Raw genomic sequence first — 27,354 nt, 5'->3', positions numbered from 1 at the left:
TTCAGAATCATACAAATATGACAATAAACTAATTAGGGTTATGAGACAAAATATAGAGACGTACATTGGCTTCGTTATTTTTCCGTCCTAATAGTTTTTTACCATTTCTACCACTGGCAGATGATTAACCTTCAAAGTGTTTCATTTGTTTTCATAATACATTTGTAATGAAGTACAATTGACTTCACCTCAGTTGATCTGTCTATAATTAAACTATCAATTGCGCTTACGGACTGCGCAGCAGAGGTCACGAACCAGTCACGAATTCTGGGATATCATCCGGGTACTCACGGGAGAAAAACAATAACAAAAGTTTACACCAGTCCACGGAAAATGCTCCGCATCAGTGCCCCTTTAAGAGACCACAAAAATACTAGTAACAGATTTAGAGTTATCTCCCTTCCAGCGATTTGCATTCGCAAACATCTGTAATTTCCACACATCATACGTGATTCATTGTCAAGATACAGAAATATAACCACAAAGTACCAAATGAGTTCAGCATTCCCAACAGGGTTCATAGAAATGTTATTCGCTTGCACAACATCGGGTACAGCATTGGAAATAATAGAAGTACGCATAGCCAATCAGAAAACAACATTTATGTGTGAGATAAGATAATAAACATCATACAGACAGATAAACCACAACAAATTAATTTAATATTCCTTTTTCCAGATACACAATCATTCTGGATGAAGGGAACTGTCCCTCCAAGCTGGTTCAATATAATAATCCACAACCAATAAATTTAATATTCCTTTTACCAGATACACTATCATTGTAGATGTGGGGAATCACCGATACACGCTGGTTCATCGTAAAGTTTCTGCACTTTCCATAACTGTGTCAGCAGTAAGGATTGCAACAAAGAAGCTGTCATGTCTCAAATAGCATTGTGTTCTCTAGGTGACATGGCATGACTTGTACATGCTAAAATTTAAAACAATCACATATGAGAGATCATGGTTGTTGTGAGTAAGATGCATTCACTGTCAGACAGCCTCAAGCCTCCTCCCATCTCTTGAGCAAATTCGCTGCTTTACTTTCAGTCATGTCAATCTCCCGTTTGCTGACTGGTGCCACATTCCGGAATGGGTTAGCTGGGTCCAGCAAGAAGGGAGGCTTTCTAGAAGGGAAAAGTCAGGAGCTGGAGACTTTTAATGCAGTTACAGTTTGGTGGAATGGAAAAAAAAAGAGCAAGAGGTTAAGCCAACAAGAGTAATGGATTAAGTATGAATAGTATGAATCATGCTATCTTGCAAGGAACAACAAACGTGCTACTCGCACTGTACCCATGTGAGGTATCAGACTGAAACCTTCACAGTGACAAGCCAATGCTCTACCTACTAGGACAAGCTACCACTCATAAGTGATAAAAAGAAATGTTTGTTGTTATATGCCAAGGCCAGCAATACAAAAGTTGTATACTAAAACCGGGCCAGAGAAACCAGCAGCTGATCTCCATGGAGACATTTTATTTGCATATGGCTGTAGTGACACAACTGATAATCTGATTTCCATGGAGACGTAATCATTTTATTCACATATAGCTGAAGGGCCACAGCTCACACCAAGATATTTATATGACATTACAGTTTGAAGTGAATGCCTGAAAGTATCACTTTTTTATTAATTATATAAATAAACATGTTTCCACATATCGCACAAGCTGAGGTATCAAAGTTTGAACACTACAATGTATTTAGAGAACTTTAAAACATCATCTACATATAGTAACATTACTTGCACCTTCATGATGGAACTGTATACCATTATCATTATTTGGGGGATTTTTAGCTGCAATCTCATTAATATACAAATAGGGAAAAGGTTTATTACACATCCTGGGCACACACCAATATGGCAGATGGACAAATCTGAATAGATACACAGGAAGTCATGACAGTGTAGCCATGAAAGACGTCAGAGGCATCTGAGACAGCAAATGTTCTTTTGTCATGGAAACTTAATATAGCAGCCAGTAAAGTTTCAACACTGACATCATATGCCATCATTCCCACCATAACATCACATCTGGATGTTACTCATATTACTTACAGGCTCTTCCTGTACTCTTTGTAATCATAGTTGTCAGTGAAAGCGATGGCCATGGTTTTACATTCTGTCAACTGATTAATGATGTTCTTCAAATAGTCCTCAAGGTTGATGTCCTGTGGAGTATTTGCCTCCCTCCACTGTCGAACAACCAGGAGCTCCAGGAAGTAGGATCTCAGTGGGACATCCTCTACCTTACACAAAAACAACACCATATCAGAGTAATGTCCTCTACCTTACACCAGAGACCATATAATATTATATGGTCTCTGCTTACACAGAAAGAACACCATATCAGAGGGACATCCTCAGCCTTACACAGGAACAACACTATGTCACAAGTGATGTCCTCTACCTAACACAGACACAACATATCAATGGGATGTCCTGAACCTTAAACAGAAACAACCCCACATCAGAAGCGGCATCCTCTAGCTTATACAGAAACAACGCTATATCAATGGGACATCCTCAACCCTACAAAGAAACACTATAGCAGAGGGGATGTCCTAAACATCACAAAGAAACAATACTGCATCAGAGTATGGTCCAGGCTGGAGGTATCAAAAGTATTTTATTATGTGTTTGTTTCTTATTCCATTTTGTACTTTGCAAACTTAACATGCTGATTAAATCATGAACTCTACTGCACATGCCAGCTACCTTGATCCAGTACTTGAGGAGTCTGATCAAGTCCTTGACCTTGCCAGGGGTTGACACACGCTTAGTGGCTGTGACAAAATCCAACTGAAGAGGTGCAAAACAGCATGAATACGGGTCTCTGTCTGGTCCTGACAGTTGTTCCATCTCACTGTAGATTTCAGACAACTGACCTGCAATTTTGTTTGATAACTGATCACCAGTGGTGCATTGATATCTATTATCATTGACAGAGTAGTATACACACTGGGGAGAAAAACCGGTAGCGAGTACACTTTGCTCAGAAGCTTCTGAGTATAGCTAATTCTGCTACCAGCATATATATTCAACAAGACCCTTCGATAAGACCACTTTTCGGCTGCTCCCAATTATAGTGTATTCCCAATTAGAGCTATGCGGGTACATAGACATAGAAATATGCCAGGAACCAAGCTCTCGCGAGAAGCATATACCGAGATCCGATCGGGTCGTTTGTCCATTCGGGAAGCGAAGAGGAAGTATCACATATCGCAAGCTCGATACACACGAATCCGAGGTGGTATAGACAAGCCCACAACTCCCGATATATCCGAAGACTTGGAGGCCCTGCTGCAGAAGTGTCGCCCCATGTTGCTTTCCGACCGAGAGAAACAAATCCTGGAGCAATCGGGACACACCTTCTACGAACACTACCAGATCCCCAAACAGTTTCTCGAACTCTACTTGCTGTGCTTTCGTCCACTAGTAGAAGCCGGCAAAATAGTTGATTTCGTCTACATCTACCCACCCAACCAATTTCGACCCTCGGCGGGCAAACTCCGAATCATTCTCGCTGATAACTGCTATCCGGGCCCCAAGGACAGACACAACCGATGCACCGACTGCCTAGCCACTCTATCGGAACTGCCTGCTCTCTTCGGACCCGACAACTCTACGTGCAAGTGTGGTGCCACCGACCACTGCGTCGACAGCAAGAAATGCATTCTCTGGGAACAGAAAGCGATAGACTACACACCCCAGGAGCGACTTCCACTCGAGGTTCCAGAAGAGATCGAGGTTGGCAGCTGTTGTGTGAATATAGAGAACCTATACGACAACGCCTGCCTTTTCTGGAGCATACAATACGCACTCCTCATCAACAAATTGATGGACTGTTGTACGTGTAAGGAGAAAGAGTCTTGTATCTTCCGGCGGTTATCGGAGAAAGCAGAGGTACCACAGGGGCGGGGTAATATTTGGCATACCCCATTACCCGACTATGGTGGACCCAAGCATATGGAAGTAGCACCCCCTCCATGCAGCGAACACAAAAAAGCTGCGAACGTCCCAGAAGGAGTCTACTTATGCAAAAAGTTTGCTGTAGCGGGACACGAAGGGAAGAACCGGCTGTTATTGCTACTCGATCCCCCGACTGGGGAAACGATTCCAGTCTATGGCTACAAGATACGAGAAACGATTCGGGCTGCCGGGGGAATAGAACGCCTACGGTTAGTGCGGGAACCGTTTCTATGCAAGCTCGGTAAAATCTGCTACTCACCTATATCAGAAAAGAAAGACGATAGAGAAATCGAATTACTGCTTCCAGACATTGGACGAGAATAGGTCCGGCAGCTCGCCTAGTATTTTGGTAGATGCAGTCGTGGGCTTACAAAGGACGAATACTTATCTAGGCTAGTTTTTCGTATTCCAACTGCTTTTCGTGGTACCCTACTACTTTTTTTCCCTCAAAAACAACACTCTACTGCATAATGAAGGGATCCCCACGTTTCGTCTTGGGTGTTTCTACCTTCTCGGTCGGTGTGTGCACTGGTTTGCTGTGCTTCCAGGTCTTGTAGACGACCTTCCAGAGAAAAACAGCGGCTAGCGAAAGGTAGGTCCACCTTTGGGCTGTTTCTAGTATCTGCCGCACCTTCTGGATATCCAGATGGGTCTCTTCTTGTTCCTCCTCAACGTTTTCTATTTCCTCTTCCTCATTGTCCTTATCCAGCATCGACAAGATGTCGACCAACAAATTCGTGGTTTGCTCCATATGAGCCGGCAACGTATTCGTGGTTTGTTCCAAACGAGCCGACATCGCTGCAGTTTGCTTCACACTAGCCTCTAGCCTCCCCAAGCGGTTGTAGAAGTCCTGGATGGTGGGCACAGTCGGCTCTGCAGCAGGCAATACGCTCTCGCTAGGGGGTAAGATGGCCGCAGGCAATACGCTGCCGGCAGACGTCTCACTAGCGAGAGCAGGCAATACGCTCTCGCTAGGGGGTAAGATGGCCGCAGGCAATACGCTGCCGGCAGACGTCTCACTAGCGGGAGCAGGCAATGCGTCTGTGCTGGTCGGTGGTTCTACAGCAGGCTCTCGCCATATGTCGTAGAGTCTTGTGGATCCAATACCGAAGCGCTTTTTGACCTCGCTTGCTGGGAGCACCCCTCGAAGGGAGCGTATTTCTTGGACCTTTTCCGAAGACAAATCTCTTCTTGGTGGCATGGGGTGTTTTTTTTTTTTCCTGGGAATATATATTTATATACCATACTTCCTACTTGTCTATATAGGAACCAATCCTCTCCCAGGAAACTTCTAATAATGCTTAGCAATGCTTAGTAATGCTTAGCAAATGCTTAGCAAATTAAGCTTAGCAAAAAATGCTTAGTATTAAGCATTTGCTAAGCATTTGCTAAGCATTACTAAGCATTGCTAAGCATTATTAGAAGTTTCCTGGGAGAGGATTGGTTCCTATATAGACAAGTAGGAAGTATGGTATATAAATATATATTCCCAGGAAAAAAAAAAAACACCCCATGCCACCAAGAAGAGATTTGTCTTCGGAAAAGGTCCAAGAAATACGCTTCCTTCGAGGGGTGCTCCCAGCAAGCGAGGTCAAAAAGCGCTTCGGTATTGGATCCACAAGACTCTACGACATATGGCGAGAGCCTGCTGTAGAACCACCGACCAGCACAGACGCATTGCCTGCTCCCGCTAGTGAGACGTCTGCCGGCAGCGTATTGCCTGCGGCCATCTTACCCCCTAGCGAGAGCGTATTGCCTGCTCTCGCTAGTGAGACGTCTGCCGGCAGCGTATTGCCTGCGGCCATCTTACCCCCTAGCGAGAGCGTATTGCCTGCTGCAGAGCCGACTGTGCCCACCATCCAGGACTTCTACAACCGCTTGGGGAGGCTAGAGGCTAGTGTGAAGCAAACTGCAGCGATGTCGGCTCGTTTGGAACAAACCACGAATACGTTGCCGGCTCATATGGAGCAAACCACGAATTTGTTGGTCGACATCTTGTCGATGCTGGATAAGGACAATGAGGAAGAGGAAATAGAAAACGTTGAGGAGGAACAAGAAGAGACCCATCTGGATATCCAGAAGGTGCGGCAGATACTAGAAACAGCCCAAAGGTGGACCTACCTTTCGCTAGCCGCTGTTTTTCTCTGGAAGGTCGTCTACAAGACCTGGAAGCACAGCAAACCAGTGCACACACCGACCGAGAAGGTAGAAACACCCAAGACGAAACGTGGGGATCCCTTCATTATGCAGTAGAGTGTTGTTTTTGAGGGAAAAAAAGTAGTAGGGTACCACGAAAAGCAGTTGGAATACGAAAAACTAGCCTAGATAAGTATTCGTCCTTTGTAAGCCCACGACTGCATCTACCAAAATACTAGGCGAGCTGCCGGACCTATTCTCGTCCAATGTCTGGAAGCAGTAATTCGATTTCTCTATCGTCTTTCTTTTCTGATATAGGTGAGTAGCAGATTTTACCGAGCTTGCATAGAAACGGTTCCCGCACTAACCGTAGGCGTTCTATTCCCCCGGCAGCCCGAATCGTTTCTCGTATCTTGTAGCCATAGACTGGAATCGTTTCCCCAGTCGGGGGATCGAGTAGCAATAACAGCCGGTTCTTCCCTTCGTGTCCCGCTACAGCAAACTTTTTGCATAAGTAGACTCCTTCTGGGACGTTCGCAGCTTTTTTGTGTTCGCTGCATGGAGGGGGTGCTACTTCCATATGCTTGGGTCCACCATAGTCGGGTAATGGGGTATGCCAAATATTACCCCGCCCCTGTGGTACCTCTGCTTTCTCCGATAACCGCCGGAAGATACAAGACTCTTTCTCCTTACACGTACAACAGTCCATCAATTTGTTGATGAGGAGTGCGTATTGTATGCTCCAGAAAAGGCAGGCGTTGTCGTATAGGTTCTCTATATTCACACAACAGCTGCCAACCTCGATCTCTTCTGGAACCTCGAGTGGAAGTCGCTCCTGGGGTGTGTAGTCTATCGCTTTCTGTTCCCAGAGAATGCATTTCTTGCTGTCGACGCAGTGGTCGGTGGCACCACACTTGCACGTAGAGTTGTCGGGTCCGAAGAGAGCAGGCAGTTCCGATAGAGTGGCTAGGCAGTCGGTGCATCGGTTGTGTCTGTCCTTGGGGCCCGGATAGCAGTTATCAGCGAGAATGATTCGGAGTTTGCCCGCCGAGGGTCGAAATTGGTTGGGTGGGTAGATGTAGACGAAATCAACTATTTTGCCGGCTTCTACTAGTGGACGAAAGCACAGCAAGTAGAGTTCGAGAAACTGTTTGGGGATCTGGTAGTGTTCGTAGAAGGTGTGTCCCGATTGCTCCAGGATTTGTTTCTCTCGGTCGGAAAGCAACATGGGGCGACACTTCTGCAGCAGGGCCTCCAAGTCTTCGGATATATCGGGAGTTGTGGGCTTGTCTATACCACCTCGGATTCGTGTGTATCGAGCTTGCGATATGTGATACTTCCTCTTCGCTTCCCGAATGGACAAACGACCCGATCGGATCTCGGTATATGCTTCTCGCGAGAGCTTGGTTCCTGGCATATTTCTATGTCTATGTACCCGCATAGCTCTAATTGGGAATACACTATAATTGGGAGCAGCCGAAAAGTGGTCTTATCGAAGGGTCTTGTTGAATATATATGCTGGTAGCAGAATTAGCTATACTCAGAAGCTTCTGAGCAAAGTGTACTCGCTACCGGTTTTTCTCCCCAGTGTGTATACTACTGACAGAAACAACCCAGTAAGGTATTCATGCAATATCAATCTGCTTCTTGATCATGACATGATGGAACTTACAACTAAAAACTTACAACTAGTACATCTACGGATGTCACACTACATCCAAGCCTGTCACACTACATCTAGGGGCGTAACACTATATTTGGGGGTATCAAACTACATCCAAGGATGTCACACTACATCTAGGGCTGTCACACTACATCTAGGGATGTCACACTATATATAGGGGCATAACACTATATCTGGGGGTATCAAACTACATCCAAGGATGTCACACTACATCCAGGCCTGTCACACTACATCTAGGGGCATAACACTATATCTGGGGGAATCAAACTACATCCAAGGATGTCACACTACATCCAAGGATGTCACACTACATCTAGGGCTGTCACACTACATTTAGTCCTGTCACACTACATTTAGGGGCGTATCACTATATCTGGGGTATCAAACTACATCCAAGGATGTCACACTACATCTAGGGCTGTCACACTACATCTAGGCCTGTCACACTACATCTAGGGGCGTAACACTATATCTGGGGGTATCAAACTACATCCAAGGATGTCACACTAAATCTAGGGATCTCACACTACATCTTGGGCTGTCACACTACATCTAGGGGCGTAACACTATATCTGGGGGTATCAAACTACATCCAAGGATGTCACACTACATCTAGGGATGCCACACTACATCTAGGGCTCTCACACAACATCTAGGGTCGGCACATTACATCCAGGGCTGGCACACTATATCCCGGGATGTCACACTACATCCAAGCCTGTCACACTACATCTAGGGGCGAAACACTATATCTGGGGGTATCAAACTACATCCAAGGATGTCACACTACATCTAGGGCTGTCATACTACATCTAGGGCTGTCATACTACATCTAGCGGCATAACACTATATCTGGGGGTATCAAACTACATCCAAGGATGTCACACTACATCCAAGGATCTCAGAATACATCTAGGGCTGTCACACTACATCTAGGGGCGCATCACTATATCTGGGGATATCAAACTACATCCAACCATGTCACACTATATCCGAGCATGTCACACTACATCCAAGGATGTCAAACTACATCTAGGGCTGTCACACTACATCTAGGCCTGTCACACTACATCTAGGGGCGTAACACCATGTCTGGGGATATCAAACTACATCTCGGGCTGTCACACTACATCTAGGGGCGCATCACTACATCTAGGGGCGTAACACCATATCTGGGGCAATCAAATTACATACAAAGATGTCACACTACATCTAGGGCTGTCACACTACATCTAGGCCTGTCACACTACATCTAGCGGCGTAACACCATATCTGGGGTATCAAACTACATCCAAGGATGTCACACTACATCTAGGCCTGTCACACTACATCTAGGCCTGTCACACTACATTTAGGGGCATATCACTATATCTGGGGGTATCAAACTACATCCAAGGATGTCACATTACATCTAGGGATGCCAAACTACATCTAGGGATGTCACACTACACCTAGGGTTGTCACACTACATTTAGGGGCGTAACACTATATCTGGGGGTATCAAACTACATCCAAGTATGTCACACTACATCTAGGGCTGTCACACTACATCCAGGCCTGTCACACTACATCTAGGCCTGTCACACTATATCTAGGGGCATAACACTATATCTGGGGGTATCAAACTACATCCAAGGATGTCACATTACATGTAGGGTTGTCACACTACATCTAGGCCTGTCACACTACATATTGGTGCATAACACTATATCTGGAGGTATTAAACTACATCCAAGGATGTCACACTACATCTAGGGCTGTCACACTACATCTAGGCCTGTCACACTACATCTAGGGGCGTAACACTATATCTGGGGGTATCAAACCACATCCAAGGATGTCACACTACATCTAGGGCTGTCATACTACATCTAGGGATGTCACACTACATCTAGGGGCATAACACTATATCTGGGGGTATCAAACTACATCCAAGGATGTCACACTACATCCAAGGATCTCACATTACATCTAGGGCTGTCACACTACATCTAGGCCTGTCACACTACATATAGGCGCGTAACACTATATCTGGGGGTATCAAACTACATCCAAGGATGTCACACTACATCTAGGGATGCCACACTACATCCAAGGATGTCACATTACATCTAGGGATGTCACACTACACCTAGGGTTGTCACACTACATCTAGTGGCGTAACACTATATCTGGGGGTATCAAACAACATCCAAGGATGTCACACTACATCCAAGGATGTCACACTACATCTAGGCCTGTCACACAACATCTAGGGGCGTAACACCATATCTGGGGATATCAAACTACATCTAGGGCTCTCACACTACACCTAGGGGCGTATCATTACATCTAGGGGCGTAACATTATATCTGGGGGTATCAAACTACATCCAAGGATGTCACACTACATCTAGCGCTGTCACACTACATCTAGGGGCGTAACACCATATATGGGGTATCAAACTACATCCAAGGATGTCACACTACATCTAGGGCTGTCACACTACATCTAGGCCTGTCACACTACAATTACGAGCATATCACTATATCTGGGGGTATCAAACTACATCCAAGGATGTCACACTACATCCAAGGATGTCACATTATATCTAGGGATGCCACACTACATCTAGGGATGCCACACTACATCTAGGGATGTCACACTACATCCAAGGATGTCACACTACATCTTGGGCTGTCACACTACATTTAGTCCTGTCACACTATATTTAGGGGCGTATCACTATATCTGGGGTATCAAACTACATCCAAGGATGTCACACTACATCTAGGGCTGTCACACTACATCTAGGCCTGTCACACTACATCTAGGGGCGTAACACTATATCTGGGGGTATCAAACTACATCCAAGGATGTCACACGAAATCTAGGGATCTCACACTACATCTAGGGATGTCACACTACGTCTAGGGCTGTCACACTACATCTAGGGGCGTAACACTATATCTGGGGGTATCAAACTACATCCAAGGATGTCACACTACATCTAGGGATGCCACACTACATCTAGGGCTCTCACACAACATCTAGGGTCGGCACATTACATCCAGGGCTGGCACACTATATCCCGGGATGTCACACTACATCCAAGCCTGTCACACTACATCTAGGGGCGAAACACTATATCTGGGGGTATCAAACTACATCCAAGGATGTCACACTACATCTAGGGCTGTCATACTACATCTAGGGCTGTCATACTACATCTAGCGGCATAACACTATATCTGGGGGTATCAAACTACATCCAAGGATGTCACACTACATCCAAGGATCTCACATTACATCTAGGGCTGTCACACTACATCTAGGGGCGCATCACTATATCTGGGGATATCAAACTACATCCAACCATGTCACACTATATCCGAGCATGTCACACTACATCCAAGGATGTCAAACTACATCTAGGGCTGTCACACTACATCTAGGCCTGTCACACTACATCTAGGGGCGTATCACTACATCTAGGGGCGTAACACCATATCTGGGGGAATCAAATTACATCCAAAGATGTCACACTACATCTAGGGCTGTCACACTACATCTAGGCCTGTCACACTACATCTAGGGTTGTCACACTATATCTAGCGGCGTAACACTATATCTGGGGGTATCAAACTACATCCAACCATGTCACACTATATCCGAGCATGTCACACTACATCCAAGGATGTCAAACTACATCTAGGGCTGTCACACTACATCTAGGCCTGTGACACTACATCTAGGGGCGTAACACTATATCTGGGGGTATCAAACTACATCCAAGTATGTCACACTACATCTAGTCCTGTCACACTACATCTAGGGTTATCACACTACATCTAGGCCTGTCACACTATATCTAGGGGCGTAACACTATATCTGGGGGTATCAAACTACATCCAGCAATGCCACACTACATCCAGGGCTGGCACACTATATCCAGGGATGTCACACTACATCTAGGGCTGGCACACTATATCCAGGGATGTCACACAACATCTAGAGATGTCACACTGCATCCAGGAATGTCACATTACATCCAGGGTTGTCACACTACATCTAGGGATGTCATGCTACATCCCAGGATGTCACGCTACATCGAGGACTGTCATACTATATCTAGGGATGTCACGATATATCTAGGGCTGTCACACTACATATAGGGATGTCACACTACATCTAGGCCTGTCACACTATATCTAGGGGCGCAACACTATATCTGGGGGTATCAAACTACATCCAAGGATGTCACACTACGTCTAGGGTTGTCACACTACATCTAGGCCTCTCACACTACATCTAGAGGCGCAACACTATATCTGGGGGTATCAAACTACATCCAGCGATGCCACACTACATCTAGGGTTGTCACACAACATCTAGTGTCGGCACACTACATCCAGGGTTGTCACACTACATCCACGGCTGGCACACTATATCTAGGGATGTCACACTACATCTAGGGATGTCACACTACATCTAGGGTTGTCACACTACATCTAGGGTTGTCACACTGCATCTAGGGTTGTCACACTACATCTAGGGATGTCACACTACATCTAGGGTTGTCACACTACATCTAGGGATGTCACACTGCATCTAGGGATGTCACACTACATCTAGGGATGTCACACTACATCTAGGGATGTCACACTACATCTAGGGTTGTCACACTACATCTAGGGATGTCACACTACATCTAGGGTTGTCACACTACATCTAGGGATGTCACACTACATCTAGGGATGTCACACTACATCTAGGGTTGTCACACTATATCCAGGGATGTCACACTACATCTAGGGCTGGCACACTATATCCAGGGATGTCACACAACATCTAGAGATGTCACACTGCATCCAGGAATGTCACATTACATCCAGGGTTGTCACACTACATCTAGGGATGTCATGCTACATCCCAGGATGTCACGCTACATCGAGGACTGTCATACTATATCTAGGGATGTCACGATATATCTAGGGCTGTCACACTACATATAGGGTTGTCACACTACATCTAGGCCTGTCACACTATATCTAGGGGCGCAACACTATATCTGGGGGTATCAAACTACATCCAAGGATGTCACACTACGTCTAGGGTTGTCACACTACATCTAGGCCTCTCACACTACATCTAGAGGCGTAACACTATATCTGGGGGTATCAAACTACATCCAGCGATGCCACACTACATCTAGGGTTGTCACACAACATCTAGTGTTGGCACACTACATCCAGGGTTGTCACACTACATCCACGGCTGGCACACTACATCTAGGGATGTCACACTACATCTAGGGATGTCACACTACATCTAGGGTTGTCACACTACATCTAGGGATGTCACACTACATCTAGGGATGTCACACTACATCTAGGGTTGTCACACTACATCTAGGGATGTCACACTACATCTAGGGTTGTCACACTACATCTAGGGATGTCACACTACATCTAGGGATGTCACACTGCATCCAGGGTTGTCACACTACATCTAGGGATGTCACACTACATCTAGGGATGTCACATTACATCCAGGGATGTCACACTACATCTAGGGTTGTCACACTACATCTAGGGATGTCACACTACATCTAGGGATGTCACACTACATCCAGGGATGTCACACTACATCTAGGGATGTCACACTGCATCCAGGGTTGTCACACTGCATCTAGGGATGTCACACTACATCCAGGGATGTCACACTACATCTAGGGTTGTCACACTACATCTAGGGATGTCACACTACATCTAGGGATGTCACACTGCATCCAAGGATGTCACACTACATCTAGGGTTGTCACACTACATCTAGGGATGTCACACTACATCTAGGGATGTCACATTACATCCAGGGTTGTCACACTATATCTAGGGATGTCATGCTACATCCCAGGATGTCATGCTACATCGAGGACTGTCATACTATATCTAGGGATGTCACGATATATCTAGGGATGTCACACTATATCTAGGGATGTCACGCTGCATCCAGGAATGTCAACCTACATCTAGGATTGTCACACTACATTTATCAAGTAGATGTTCAGCAATGATAGATATTTAAGACTCTTTCCTCAGGTTCATAGGAGCCACGCTTTTCTGAATTGGTGCATGTTACTTAGGAATGAAAGTAAATTCATGCACCAGAAGCGACACATACGTCCACTCTGGGTGATGTCAAGTGCAGGAAGAAGGTCCACCTCATGTTCCTTGTCATCATTCTCCATCTTAAGATAGAACTGAACAGAATATGGCGTCTTCTCTTTGAACAGAAGATGATTGGACCATTCGGCCTTGACATAGTTTTCCAACTCCTGCAGCAACCTATCCTTGTCCTCCTGAAGCTCCTGAACTGTGCTGTAGCCATTGAAGAAGATTATCAGGTCAATGTCAGACCTATCTTTCACAGAAGTACCCTTGCCCAATGAGCCACCCTGAAAAAATAGTCCTAATGATAATGGTTTGAATTAAGTGTGTTATATCCTGAAGTAGACATTTCAAACTTATCTGAGAGAAATATGACAAAGATTACACTTGGACAATATTCAAGTCAGATGTATTTTGGCACAACAGATATTTATCTGGCACATCTACAAAATGATTTGCAAGTATGTTCATTATCTATGGTCACCAGACAAGCGGTGAGGTTAATTCTTCATCAATACACATCTTCATCATTTACTGTACTCCTGGTTTGTGTCAGTCGGTAATACCTGTACATTTACTGATAAACACTCTGACAGACAACATGACAACAATGACTGATAGCTGGCGTTGGGAATAAGAAACGAAATCCACTATCACGTATTGAAGGACTTGTGGTCAATGCTTATAATCAAAATATATACATTTTTAATGTAATCAACAATTTTATGGGTTTTCTGCATGTTTTTTAATGTTGTACATCATGCAATGAATTGCATACATGGCAGAAACACATTTTTAATGGCATTGTAATAAACAGTGACAGTGGTTTTACAATGAGTGTAGGAATACACTGGTGAGCGCATGTTTGTTCATGAACATTACTTAGTTAATGGTTAGTATACTTCATTCAAGTCTTTCAGACTAAAACAACAAATATGGTTTACAAAAAAAATTTTTTTTTCCAATTCTAATCCATTTTCGACCAATTTTCCATTATTTTCAATCACTGGAACACAACTACTGATTGATATACTGCCCTTCAATGTTTAGACTCACTAGTGTAAAAGCAGCCACTTACTTCAGGCAACTGTTCTAAACTAGAATTTCCAAAATATTCTATAATGTTTACACACGAACTGACATATTGTAAAACAAATTCGCAAAGTTGAAAAGATTATTGTCATGAGTACAATAAATGATGGAAATCAGTGACAGCTGGTTAATTCTTAACAATACTTCACACCAAAACAAAACTGTTCACATGCTTGATATTTGTACTCACTTTTCAGCAATTATGTAGTATATATACAAAATTATATATTACATATTTATTTACAATCCCAATCATATCTCAAAGTGATGAAACTTTGTGCAAGATATAGTACAGTACCTTCACTATTCGCTTTATTCTGAAAGGGCTTGTTCTAGCCTGTAGAGATCGAACAAGTTTGTCGATTATTTGTAGACACCGTGAATTAAATTTTTGGTTGGGGCGGAGTTCCCGATCAATAAACTTGTAAAGTGTTTCACCCATCTGCATCCCTGGTATGAGGAGGGCCTTGGAACGAGGTCGTGACGGTGTCTGTAACATGTAACGTGTATGTGCAATATGTAAGCACTACTAAAACCACCAGTAGCCCATGCCAACTATGATCAAAGTCAAGAATTCTTAGGGCTACAAATGTTTCTAGAATAAGGGCCAGGGTTGGACAGCTGGTTTGCTCCTGTAGTGCTTCCTGCTACACTATACCCAGCTTGTGAGCTTCTCCAAAGTATTCAATTCAAAACTGCTGACAAGAGGTCAGACAGCTTCAAAAACATTTCAATGACAGAGAAACTGAAAACTTGAACAATCAAAGCTACTCGGCAGTCATATATCCTTCTAGACTGCCTCTGCACAGTATATCTGTAATGTACACAAGAACATTCAGTCTGTTGTGTAATGTTTGGTCTTGATAATTAGCACACACAAATTTAAATGCTACCAGGGTTCGATATTAGAGATCTTAACCTACTTGCACTAGGTGCAATCTAAGATAAATACTTACTTGCACCAGACAAATTCCAGATGCACTGCTTTTACTGCAATGTGTGATGAAAGAAATGTGCATTTGAATTATTTAGATTTTTTATTCAAAAGTTTACAAGGTGCATAAGGTGCAAGTCAGACTAATAACTGTGTTGAATTTTTAAATATTGGGTTACACCAGTACTAGTTAAAAAGCAATAAATTGAATCCTGACTGTACAGAGATAGTTCATGTTATTGGCACCCATTGGAGTTTAGTGATAATAATAGCATCTCTGTGGTGTCCGAGTGTAATGAACACTATCTTCTTACAGAAACCCTTTAATTATTAAGAAATGACACAATACATCATGGGACAAACGTCGGACACTCTACCTTCAGTCATTCTCTTGAATCCAGATTTACATTTCTGTATGGCTCTTTCAGCCAACCCTGATGCAGGGTGATATGACGCCACACAAACATGTCAATACCATTTTTTCTCATTGCCTGGGCAAATTCTTCACATGTGAAACAGGAACCATTGTCAGTAACAATGATCTCAGGAAGTCCAAATATAGCAAATGTACTTCGCAGACACTCGAGTGTTGCACTAGTAGTAGCACTTGGAACAACAAACACATCCATCCACTTTGAATAGGCATCAGTCAGGTTCAGGAACATCTTTTCCAACATCGGACCTGCTTAGTCCAGATGTAATCTTGACCATGGCTTCTCAGGCCACTCCCATGGGTGTAGCATTGCCTCTGCTGGTACTGTATGACTTTTCTGACAAATACGAGAACAGGTCTGAACCTTTTTCTCAATGTCTTCATGCCAGGGTGGGCTTCATGCAGTTCATCCATAACTCTTGTGCAACCTTGAGGAGGTACAACTACCGTGCTTAACCATCATAAGATACCATCTTGGACACATAATTCATATTGTTTTTGTTGATAGGGCTTCAAGGCATCATCACTTCTCATTCCCTCGGAGAATCTTGTTTTTACAAGTTTCCTCTCCTTGAGTCCACAGTTTGATCTGAGACATGGTCACTGGGAATGCTTCCAAGTTCTCTAGTAACAGAATAATGTTGCCAGGCACTGGTGGATTTGGACCACTCTCAGGCAAAGGCAACCTGCTGAAACAATCAGCATTAGCTAATTTTGAGTCTGGGTGGTAGGTAACTGTATAGCCATAACCTGATAAGGTCAGAGTCCATCTCATCAGTCTAGAGGAAGCCATAGGCAGTGCGTGTAACAAACTCACCAGAGGTTTGTGATCCGATAAGATCTGGAAGTTCCTGACAAAGAGATACTGATGGAATCGTTTGACTCCGGTGACAATAGCCAAAGCTTCTTTATCAAGCTGCAAGTAGTTTCGCTCTGCTGAGGTTAGAGAATGTGATACATATGCAACTGGCTTTTCAAACCCTTCCTAAGTGATGTGTGAGAGAACGGCTCCCACCCCATATGATGAGGCATCATAACTTAGGGCCAGAGGTAAATTTGGATCATAATGTACAAGTAATTTGCATGATGCAATGTGATGCTTAACAGTCTCAAAGGATTCATGTTGTCACTTTGTCCATAACCAGTGAACAGAAGATTATGAAGAAGGGCCAGGGTTGTCGATAAACTAGGCAAAAACCTTTGGTAATATTGAAATGACTTGAGCTCACTCACATTAGTGTGAACAGGTGCAGACACAATAGCCCTCACCTTGGTATCCAAGGGGTGCAGCCCATCATTATCTATCTGATGCCCTAGGTATTCAACAGCAACCATGTGAAACTGACACATGCAAGCTTTGAGTCTCAAGCCTGCTTTGCTTAGTCTGGACAAAACTTTGCAAAGATTTGCCAAGTGTTTCTCTTCATTCAACCCAGTAATCAAAATGCCATCCACACAGACACACACAAATGGCAAGTCTTGAAGGAGACACTCTATGGTCCGTTGGAAATTAGCTCGGGCAGCTGACATACCAAAAGGGAGATGACAATATTGATAGAGTCCTCGATGTGTTCATTGTAGTGAGTTCTCTCGTCGTTCTTCTTTCAGAACCAATTGCTGGTATGCATTGCTGAGGTCAAGCTTCGCAAATGTGAACCGATTGATCAGTCTTCACCACAGGCACAATTGGTGCTGCCCAGTCTGAATGTTTAACACTTTTGATGACTCCCAACTGTTCAAGTCTATCCAGTTCCTTCTCCACCTTTCCAAGAAGTAAGTAAGCCAAATTCCTATGTTGGAAAAAACATGGTTTTCCGTGGTGGTGATATGTCTATTGAAACTTTCACTTCTTTCATCACACTGAAAACATCAGAGTAAGTGGTAAGAACATCCTGTAGTTCAGTGCTCTCTACTCTGAATACCGATCCCCAATCTAAGTTTATATGCTGCAACCAGTCTCGGTCAATCAAGCTTGGGGTTTTCCCTTTCACTACAGTTAGTGACATATCAAATTTTGGCTTCTCATTCTGAATAGTGGTATTAGCCGATCCAAGAAATGGAATTCTTTCACCTGTATAGGTGGACCACATTCGCTGGGGTTAATGGTGGTGGGTTGTTCATCAGTTTTAGGTACATATCTTCACTGATTACTGATGTTGCTCCTCCTGTATCGATCTCCATGTTCAAACTGCTACCATTGATTGAAATGTTCACCATGTATGGAACTACTTTCACCGAACTTGTCCTAACCTTGAACAAGTCTGCATCGTGCTCTGAATAATAGTCATGAGACTGTGATTCCTCAACTGACAGCTGATTCGTTGCTTGGTTTCTCCTCTCTCCTTGGCTGAAAAGTCTATAGCGAGAAGTAAAAGCTGTATGTCCATCACGCTGTGAACTTGCCTCAGAACCGCGACACACATGTGCCAAGTGCCTTGGTTTATTACATGAGTGACAGTCAGCTGCCTTATGCCAACAGTCTGATGTCATGATGACATGGTACGCCACAATGACCACAAGGGGTTGTAATGGGGTTTCTTGTGGGTACTTGACTCTCTGATGAAAGTATTGCGAGAAGGTTGACAGCTGGGGGAATTGACATGATGAACTTGTGTCAATGTGGCATCACACTTCATAGCCTTTACATTCTTCTCTGTAAACTCCATGCCTTGTGCAAGTGCAAAAGCCTGTTCATAGTCTAAAGTTCATGTGCGACTTGTAATGAAAATATTTGTAGTAAGCTAGCAAAAGGCTTGTGTGTAATCTGTCATCATGCTTCACAGAAGTGACACTGCAGCATGGAAAACAGGGCTCCTGGTCACCCAATCCTGTTAGTCGCCTCTTACGGCATGCATAGTCGCTGGGTATGGCAAGTTCTTCCTACAGCTTATACTTAACACCTAAGTACCAGTTTGTTCCTTGTTATCACAGATATCCCTAGTACTACAGCAGTATTTCTGTCTAGTAAAAGACCCCTATCTCCTGTCATAACATACCACCCTGGCAGGGCTGGGAACCACTGGACTACTGGCGCCAAGAGTTCCCATGAGCTTTCTGCTGCTGCTGACTTCATCAAAATTCTTCTTCATTAATGCCAGCTCATCTGGATCAAAACAGATAGTTTCCACAAATAACAATCAAACAGATACATTTAACTATCAGCAAAACGCAATCCCCTCATCATACATGTACAGTTTTACCTGTTTGGTCAACTCATTCATGGCTAACATAGCTGTGTGGCAAGGATATGTATCGGCCATCAATCTGGCTCTATATCTTCACCATGATGATTTCAACACAGAAAAAGTAATCTTAACTTTTGATTCTGGTCCCTCATTCACTGATACCTCATTCCTGTCTCATATATAACATAATCCTCACTCTCTCAAATCTCGCTCCTTACTCTCTCAAACCTGGTTCCATACTCTCTCAAACCTGGCTCCTTACTCACAGGGTGCGGTGAGGTAGTCTAGTGGTTATAGCGTCCACTGGTCACGCCAAAGACAATGATTGATTCCCCACATATGTACAATGTGTGAAGCCCATTTAAGGTGTCCCTCACTGTGACTATACGTGCAGCACACTGTTTAGCCTCTCAGTTTAATTTAAAATAAAGTTAATTTTGATATCTTAGCATTTACACATAAGAGGGGATTGGATGCAACTCCAATCGGCTCGCCGCTGCCGTCATATGAGGCTAGAGGAGTCTCCCACATATGTATCTAACATACATGTCCAAACCCAAGTCTATAACATAATTCACATCCCAGCAATCTTATCACATGAACAGAAGCACATGGGATCAGTCAGACAGAAGACCTCCATGTTGAAAACAACACATGCTGAGTTAAGGCAGAAGACAGATGTGAGTTATTTCTTGACTTTATGTTGTTTCTATGTCCAAACTAATTACGAGAAAACATATTTCATTTAACTAACTGCTTATTTAGAAAATGTGGAGTTTGAAGATCTGTACACTTTATTAAGTTCAGGTTTGTATTGCTTACTCTACAAGCATTGTGTTTCTCTTTTGTAGTTTTACTGACCTCTTTTGTCTGTCGTACAGATCCTGAAGTATATATATCCAAGAAAGCCCATGCAAGTCTAGAAAATGTGGCAAGTCTAAAGTCTCAGGGCTCCATTTCATTATATTATTTTTTTTCAATATGAACGTTTTTTCATTAAAATATGGTCTTTTCAGAGACTAGTTGTTAGTCTATGACCTCTTGCCAACAGTTCTGCACACAACAATTGAACGTATGTACTTAATGGAAAGCTACAACGATGACAGACGGAAATACATACTCTTGCTACAACAATGACATTGCAGGAATGTTACTAGAAGTGGCATAAAGCCAAACTCACTCACTCACTCTCTGTGACACCTGGGACCTCACTCTCTGTGACACCTGGGACCTCACTCTCTGTGACACCTGGGACCTCACTCTCTGTGACACCTGGGACCTCACTCTCTTTGTTACAGGGATTGGAGGTAGCATTCCCATGATCACAACCAAACTGAGCAACTGTGTTGAAAGACTTATCTTTGGTCCAGTTGACGGTCATGTTTCCTTAGGCAAGTGACTAGTAACAAGCCTCACAAGATCAGTCGGTGAATGGACACTCACAACATTACAGTCATACATTTGTTAACATTCTTGTTCCCTATAATAAGGAAGATGACAACTTGGCAAAAATCAATATTTCCAACATTCCTCATAAATAATCATACTAAAAGAAAGCTACATGTAGTTTGGGTGTCCTACCTCTTAGTTGCTGGATCTCTTCATCCTTCATCTGGATCTTTTCATCCTTCTCTTGTAACGCCGTTCTCAACTTGGCAACCATGTCATGGAGTTGCCTCCCTTGGTCTGTGACTGAGCACAAAACATGGTTACGGAAGAACAGCCAAATTTTCCTTTGCTGATGATCATTTAACAGAGAAGGAACAGTGAACCTGTATTAGTCAGACCCCATTAGACTAGATTACCTCTTTTTTGTCTCTTTGCTATCAGAAAATTATGTGTAAATCTGGAACATCAAGCATGAGCTTTCTCCAAATCGTGGCATCGTGGCTCTGATGACTTTTTTGTTACAAGCCTGATGCCCCTTGTACAGACTGAGTACCCTCTTGCACCATCACTTCAAACAGCCCTTTGATAATCTGCAGACTGTGTATCAATGACTAAGTCTAGTAAGTAAACTTACCCATCTTCTCCAACTGGTCAATGGCATTATTGCAAGCCTCTGTGTTATTAACCCTCATCCTTGAGTAGACAACCCTTGACCTCGAGTCACCACGGTGACTGTTGTCCCATTCATTGGTTCCTCCATCACCGTATGGATTGTCTGGATCATGAAATTTGCACAATGGTCATTTGAGTGTACATGTTTAAAGGAATTAACATTATTTTATGAGTCAATAGCACATCTTGTGCATTCATTTCACATTCTTGACAGAACTTACTGTTCTTTCTATTTCAGATGCTGAACCTTCAAAACCTTCTTTGAGTGACATATTAATAGAAGTTGGTGAATCAGATAAGGACAAATTTTATGGATGAGCAACTTCTTTAATAGTGTGAAGTGACGTTTTGATACAGCTTCTTGTATCGTTGTCAAGCAAGTATCATACTTGCTTGACGACGATACAAGAAGATGTATCGAAACATCACTTCAAAACCTCTCAAAATGTTAGTGCTGGTTAAAAAATAATGGATTCCCAGATTCCCAGGAGTAAAAGTGGTAATGTCACAATACTCCTCTGCTGATCATGCCAACATGGGCACCATAGACCCAGGGAAATAATTTTGCTCAAATACAAAAACAGGCAGCCATCTTACCCATCTTCACTTTCCCGACTGCCTGAACATGTGTGTTCCATGTATCAGTGCACTGCATGGTCAATACCACTCTAATGCTTGGTCCCTGAATGTATGTAATTATGACAGTAACAAACAAACCCATTTAAGCTGAAAAGGATACCCTGAACCTGGGAAAATCTAACAAAAATCTTATTTAAGGCTTTAGCATTGCAGAGAGAGCAAGGCATTATGGAAAATATGTGGTTAAGCGACTGTGAGGCAGACTCGGTCAAATACCTGCCGTATCCTTCAATAAATGCCTGCATTTATCTATTTCAGATAGTCCCTTAACAAAGAATTTACTCTAGGCAGGCATATATTTTTGTCAGAAGTAGATTTTAACCAAGTGTTTTTTCCCACATTCTGTACTTCAGACTGATACACTCCATGGTTTGGATTATTAAGATACTTTAAAAGGAAGTATCATCTAACTAAATTCTTTGGACCAAAATACGACCCAATGTAACTTCCCTCTGTGGCACTTGTCTGTCACACAGATGGGGTGTATCCCCATACTGCCTGCAAGTTAAAACAACATGATACGGTCCAGAGATCAGGAAGTGAAGTTAACGAATTGACCTGTTCTGGGGTGTCGGCCTACAGAAGTTTTAAAAAGTCACAAGTGTTGGATACTCTGGAGGTGCTCCTTCAGTCTCAGATGTCTGGCATCAAGGTCTCTGTAAACATGTTTTCGCCCACTTGGGGTGGGCACCACACTTGAACTGAGCATGTTTAGCTTTGTCTATGGCTTGTGATTTTTTTTATGTTGGAGATAAAGAGGTAGATGTTTAGGTTTGCTTTGGCAATAAGGTTTTTCAGCTTCTGGTGCCACCATTTGAGGTGGTTATTAGTCCACACTCCAAATTGTTTCCATACTGCATCCAGATCTGTATTGGAAAATGTGCTTCATAGTCCATCCATGTACTAATGACGTAGTCATTGAAGTTCCTGACATTCTGGCCTTCATCAGTGGCAGTGATCCAAGTGTCCTGCACCATGTCCATGGATGTAGTGGATAGGCAGCTGCACTCCTGACATGGGACATGGGACATCCTTGTAGTCATTTGTCAGTCCTTTCTCAGCCACACTTCGCCACACACCACAAGTGAAGTGGAAGAAGCATCCATGTGACCCAGGGTAGAGAGAATTCGGTTCCTGTATGATGCCAGAAAGGTCATCAAAAACTAAGAGTTTAATAAATCTATTGAATGGAGGGTAATGAAAGGCATGTACCTGCAAAGAAAGAGAATGAGTCCCAGTGAGGGACAGGTACACAGTGGGAGATAATGTACAGGTGAGCAACAAGAAAAGTATGGAAGGACCCAAGGGCCAATCACAGACAGGAATACAACTGTTTGGTATTATGAAACCAATCAGTGGCAGGTAAATAAAAGGGAAGTAACTATGCTGATAAAAAAGAAGAACTGAAAAGAACTGGGGTGTTCCCAATTCAGAAAAGAAGAGGAAAATTAGAAAAACCAAGATGGTGGCCAGTGTTAGTAAACAACCAGACAAAGACATGACATATGGTATGCTGGTGATGATGTCAGTGAGGGTGGTGAAATAAGTGGTGTCTATGGTGACGGTAGCTCTGCCTCCATCTGCTGGGGCTATGGTGATTACTGGATCGGATTGTAGATTTTTCAATGTTCTCTTTTCTGCATTGTTAAGGTTCTGTTTAGTTATTTTGCAATAGTTATTCTTTCATATTCAATGTACAGGTGAAGAGAGGCATAATCGCCACCCTAGCCATTAAAGAACATCAGCTCCACAACCCCAGCCTTTGAAATCGAGTTAAAACACCTTTGTCATGTCTTCATGAATCTTAGTCAGTACCCAACTAACTTGTCAACAGAACAATCAAGCACCCCGAACCCAAAGGAAAAATTACCTTGTCAACAATCAGCCCGATTCATCACCAGCATACCATATGTCAGTACTGGCAGCCACCACATCTACAGACTAATTCAGAAGGAAGCCAACAAAGATGTTGTTTTCTAGAGAGGCACATCAGTCCTGCATATCCTACAAGCCAACGGTAAACCAGCCACAAAAACAATATAATTTTTCAAATACTAAATTACCTTGGGTGCCTTGTGAGTTCTGGAATAGAACCATCCATATGTCATGTCTTTGTCTGGTTGTTAACTAATACTGGCCACCAGCCACAAGTAACGAAGAAGAACTTTCATTGACATTGTCTGCCACATTCAATGCACATGTGGTGACTCCATCCATAAAAGTCTTTATCCTCAGCTAGTATGTTGTCGTCACTATCATCAATGCACAGGAATTGCTGTCCATCATTTGTCCGTGTCCAGGCTCCTTCGAGTTGAACGTTAGCTAGAGACTTGGGTAGGTTTGGTAGGACTTTGCCTCTGTGGAGGTAGAGGGAGGTCTGTATTCTCAAAAACGATTGTACTGACTCTGGGTCGGCAGCCACAGACAACTGTTCTTTGTACAGCTGCTGAATGGATGTAATGTCCTCCTGTCTGCTAAGGAGTCAAACCTCATCTTTAGATTCCACTGGGACATGTATGTGTGATGTTGATTTCACAAAGTCTCCAGTTGTATAGCAGCGGCCTATGCATGAAGAATGTACACACTAATACAGTGTGTTGTGATGTCGGTATCGGGCAGCAAAGAAAACTTGCCATCCTCCCAATGAGAATTCAACATGCTGTAATTACACAATGCCATTTAAAAGGTGGTAAAATGTAACATATGTTATATTTGGTATTACACTATCGTTCTTTCACTGTGTGATGGATGCCCCTTCGAAATTATTAGAGAAGATGACAATCTTTAGTTCTCACCATGTTTTAAGACATAAGCATGTAAAAACATGACTTCTTTTCATGACATTTAGAACTCTCCCTGTTGCTCAGGTAATGACATAGTAAAAGCAAGCCAACCCAGTTTGATTAAATATTATTAAGCTAATCCTGCTTTGGTGATTCCAATGTAAACATGTTAACTGCTTCAAAGGACAAATAGAACAATATCTTTGTCTTGTAATCTTTTACTCCATTTACTCCCATTACTCCACACCACGCAACCCTTCTTCACTGATAACTGGGCTGTTCCATCTTCTACTGGGCAAAAGTCATTTCCCACGCTACCTAAATGCAATACTTTTGTTGGCAGTCCAGGGGCCCGTTTCACAAAACGCTCGTAGCCTAAGATCTCGTAAGTTTTCTCGTAGCATCCGTAGCTCCTGTGTTTCAGTATAGGAGGCACAATGGCTACGAGAAAACTTACGAGATCTTAGGCTTACAAGAGTTTTGTGAAACGGGGCCCAGAACTGTAGGCAGTATGGGAACTAGCCACACACAGAGTAGAGTCCACAGAGGAACAGGTATGTTCCATATGTTCATCAGACTTGCTTTTCTAATTTCTACCAGTGACACATGTTCTGATGGGATTTGAACTATATCGTTGATATATCAGCAGGGATGTTTAGTTTTACATTACTGCTTCGACAGTATACAGCCTTGAAATATGTTAAACATACTCCCTGGTTGGAATACAATATGTTCTGATACAACATGTAGCATGGGGGGGATCAACAGAGGGAGTGGGGCATCCCAAATCCTGGATCCGCCCCTGTAAGCAGCAGTTACATTTTCTGTGGAGATTAAAACAGTTCAAGTTAGACCAAACCATTATGGTGCTCTTCTATAGAAGTTCTATCCAGTCTGTTCTAACCAGTGACCATATGGTATCTGCTGGTATGGGAACCTGTCTGTTCATAACAAAACAAATTGCTCAAAATTGTTAATGCTTCATCAAAAATAATTGGTCTACCTATGACAAACGGCTATTATTATGAGTTACAAATTGTCAAAAAGACAAACAAAATTCTAAGAGACGCGACTCATGTTCTATTTACGGAATATTCCATTCTCCCTTCAGGTCGTAGACTGCGTCACGAGTGCTTGTGCAGACATTACGAACTAACACTAGTGACAGGGGCTTGTACAAGCGTTACAAGCCCCTGTGACACCAGTAACAGTATACCTCCAAGTATATATATAGATCTGAGTGAAATAAGTATGTAATATTCGAGATTGGACAATTATATGGACAGTGTGGAAATATCTCAGTTCCTAAAATGAATCATAATCAGAGATAACATTCTCACTCCACAAAGGAGCATGGCAATTTTATCATCATACCAAAGATCAACGGAGCGTTCCACTCACCTGCCATTTTACAGCCTCGCAACAAAGTGAAAGTTGGAAAAACCCGTTCTATTTATAGGCTGTTTCCCTTTACGCTGTCAGTGTTCGCAGAGCAGCATGTTTTCCGTGACAGAGTAACAAGACATACAGGCTCGGTCCACTTTTAGCAACGTAATTATGCATGGTTCAACAATGCCATGTTAAGCTAGGAATCCACAGATACGGAAACTTATGTGGAAATCTTGCGAGTAATCAGGGAGCCTATCTAGAGGGGGAGAAGAAACTCCTTGAAAAGCCGCTGAACGTACGTCTCGGGTCGTTACGTAACCAGTAACACACTCCAGGAGGAGTGACAGAAAAGAAAGAAGTAAATATGTGAATGAATGAATGAATGAATGATACACCGCGCCGCTTTCCCTTCCAAAACATGAATGCAGATCGAAGCATCGCAAGAACACGTGTTAACATCAGCTGTCCTATTTTGAAAATCTACTTTATCTCTATTTCTAATCTCTGTATAGTCTCCCTGGTTAAATTGATTAACTTCTTGCCATTCGATAAATATGCAAAGGAAAATTAAACAGAAATTATATGTGATTGTAGGTATAAGATACTTCCTTACAAATATGCAAAATTAGACATCGATCTTTTGAAAATTAATGTCATGAAAATTATTTATGCTATGCTAAAGGTGCCGTTTTGCTGTGGTGACGTTTTAGCCTGCACCCCTAAATTAACATGCAAGTCTATGGAAATTACGTCAGGCGTCAGAATATCTATCCAGACTCAGATGAAGCATAGTTTTCTAACACATTTGGATAATTTTATTTCATCAAATATTTTAGGAGTGTGAAGCTTTCACTGACCAGATCACTGACATTTAGTTCTATTCCTATGCTATATT

At 43.0% G+C, this 27,354-nt stretch overlaps 1 protein-coding gene across 2 annotated transcripts; it reads right to left on the bottom strand.

The window, feature by feature from the left end:
- Nucleotides 1–642: 642 nt before the first annotated feature.
- On the bottom strand, nt 643–26,508 carry LOC137290532 (2'-5'-oligoadenylate synthase 1-like). 2 transcript variants are annotated; one of them, XM_067821549.1, is made up of 9 exons: nt 26,472–26,508; nt 21,611–21,751; nt 21,169–21,279; nt 19,399–19,505; nt 15,334–15,525; nt 13,957–14,230; nt 2,722–2,891; nt 2,062–2,252; nt 643–1,129 (listed from the first exon to the last, which is right to left on the bottom strand). In XM_067821549.1, the coding sequence occupies exons 1-9, from the start codon at nt 26,476–26,478 to the stop codon at nt 1,006–1,008; spliced, it is 1,317 nt and encodes a 438-aa protein (XP_067677650.1). In that variant the 5' UTR covers nt 26,479–26,508; the 3' UTR covers nt 643–1,005. The 2 variants fall into 2 exon arrangements, with proteins under 2 accessions (XP_067677650.1, XP_067677649.1); XM_067821548.1 differs by having other exon boundaries at nt 26,445–26,480.
- Nucleotides 26,509–27,354: the final 846 nt, after the last annotated feature.

The sequence above is a fragment of the Haliotis asinina genome, chromosome 7 (genome assembly GCF_037392515.1).
Source record: "Haliotis asinina isolate JCU_RB_2024 chromosome 7, JCU_Hal_asi_v2, whole genome shotgun sequence".
NCBI classification, from domain to species: Eukaryota; Metazoa; Mollusca; class Gastropoda; order Lepetellida; family Haliotidae; genus Haliotis; species Haliotis asinina.
This window is presented reverse-complemented; position numbering and strand designations above follow the sequence as displayed.

Coding starts and splice junctions, on each gene's coding strand:
- LOC137290532 (XM_067821548.1), bottom strand. CDS start 26,478: ATGGCAGGTGAGTGGAACGCTCCGTTGATCTTTG. Junction 2,253..2,721: donor TCCTCAAGTACTGGATCAAG/GTAGCTGGCATG, acceptor TTTTTGTGTAAG/GTAGAGGATGTCCCACTGAG. Junction 1,130..2,061: donor AAAGAGTACAGGAAGAGCCT/GTAAGTAATATG, acceptor TTTCCCTTCTAG/AAAGCCTCCCTTCTTGCTGG.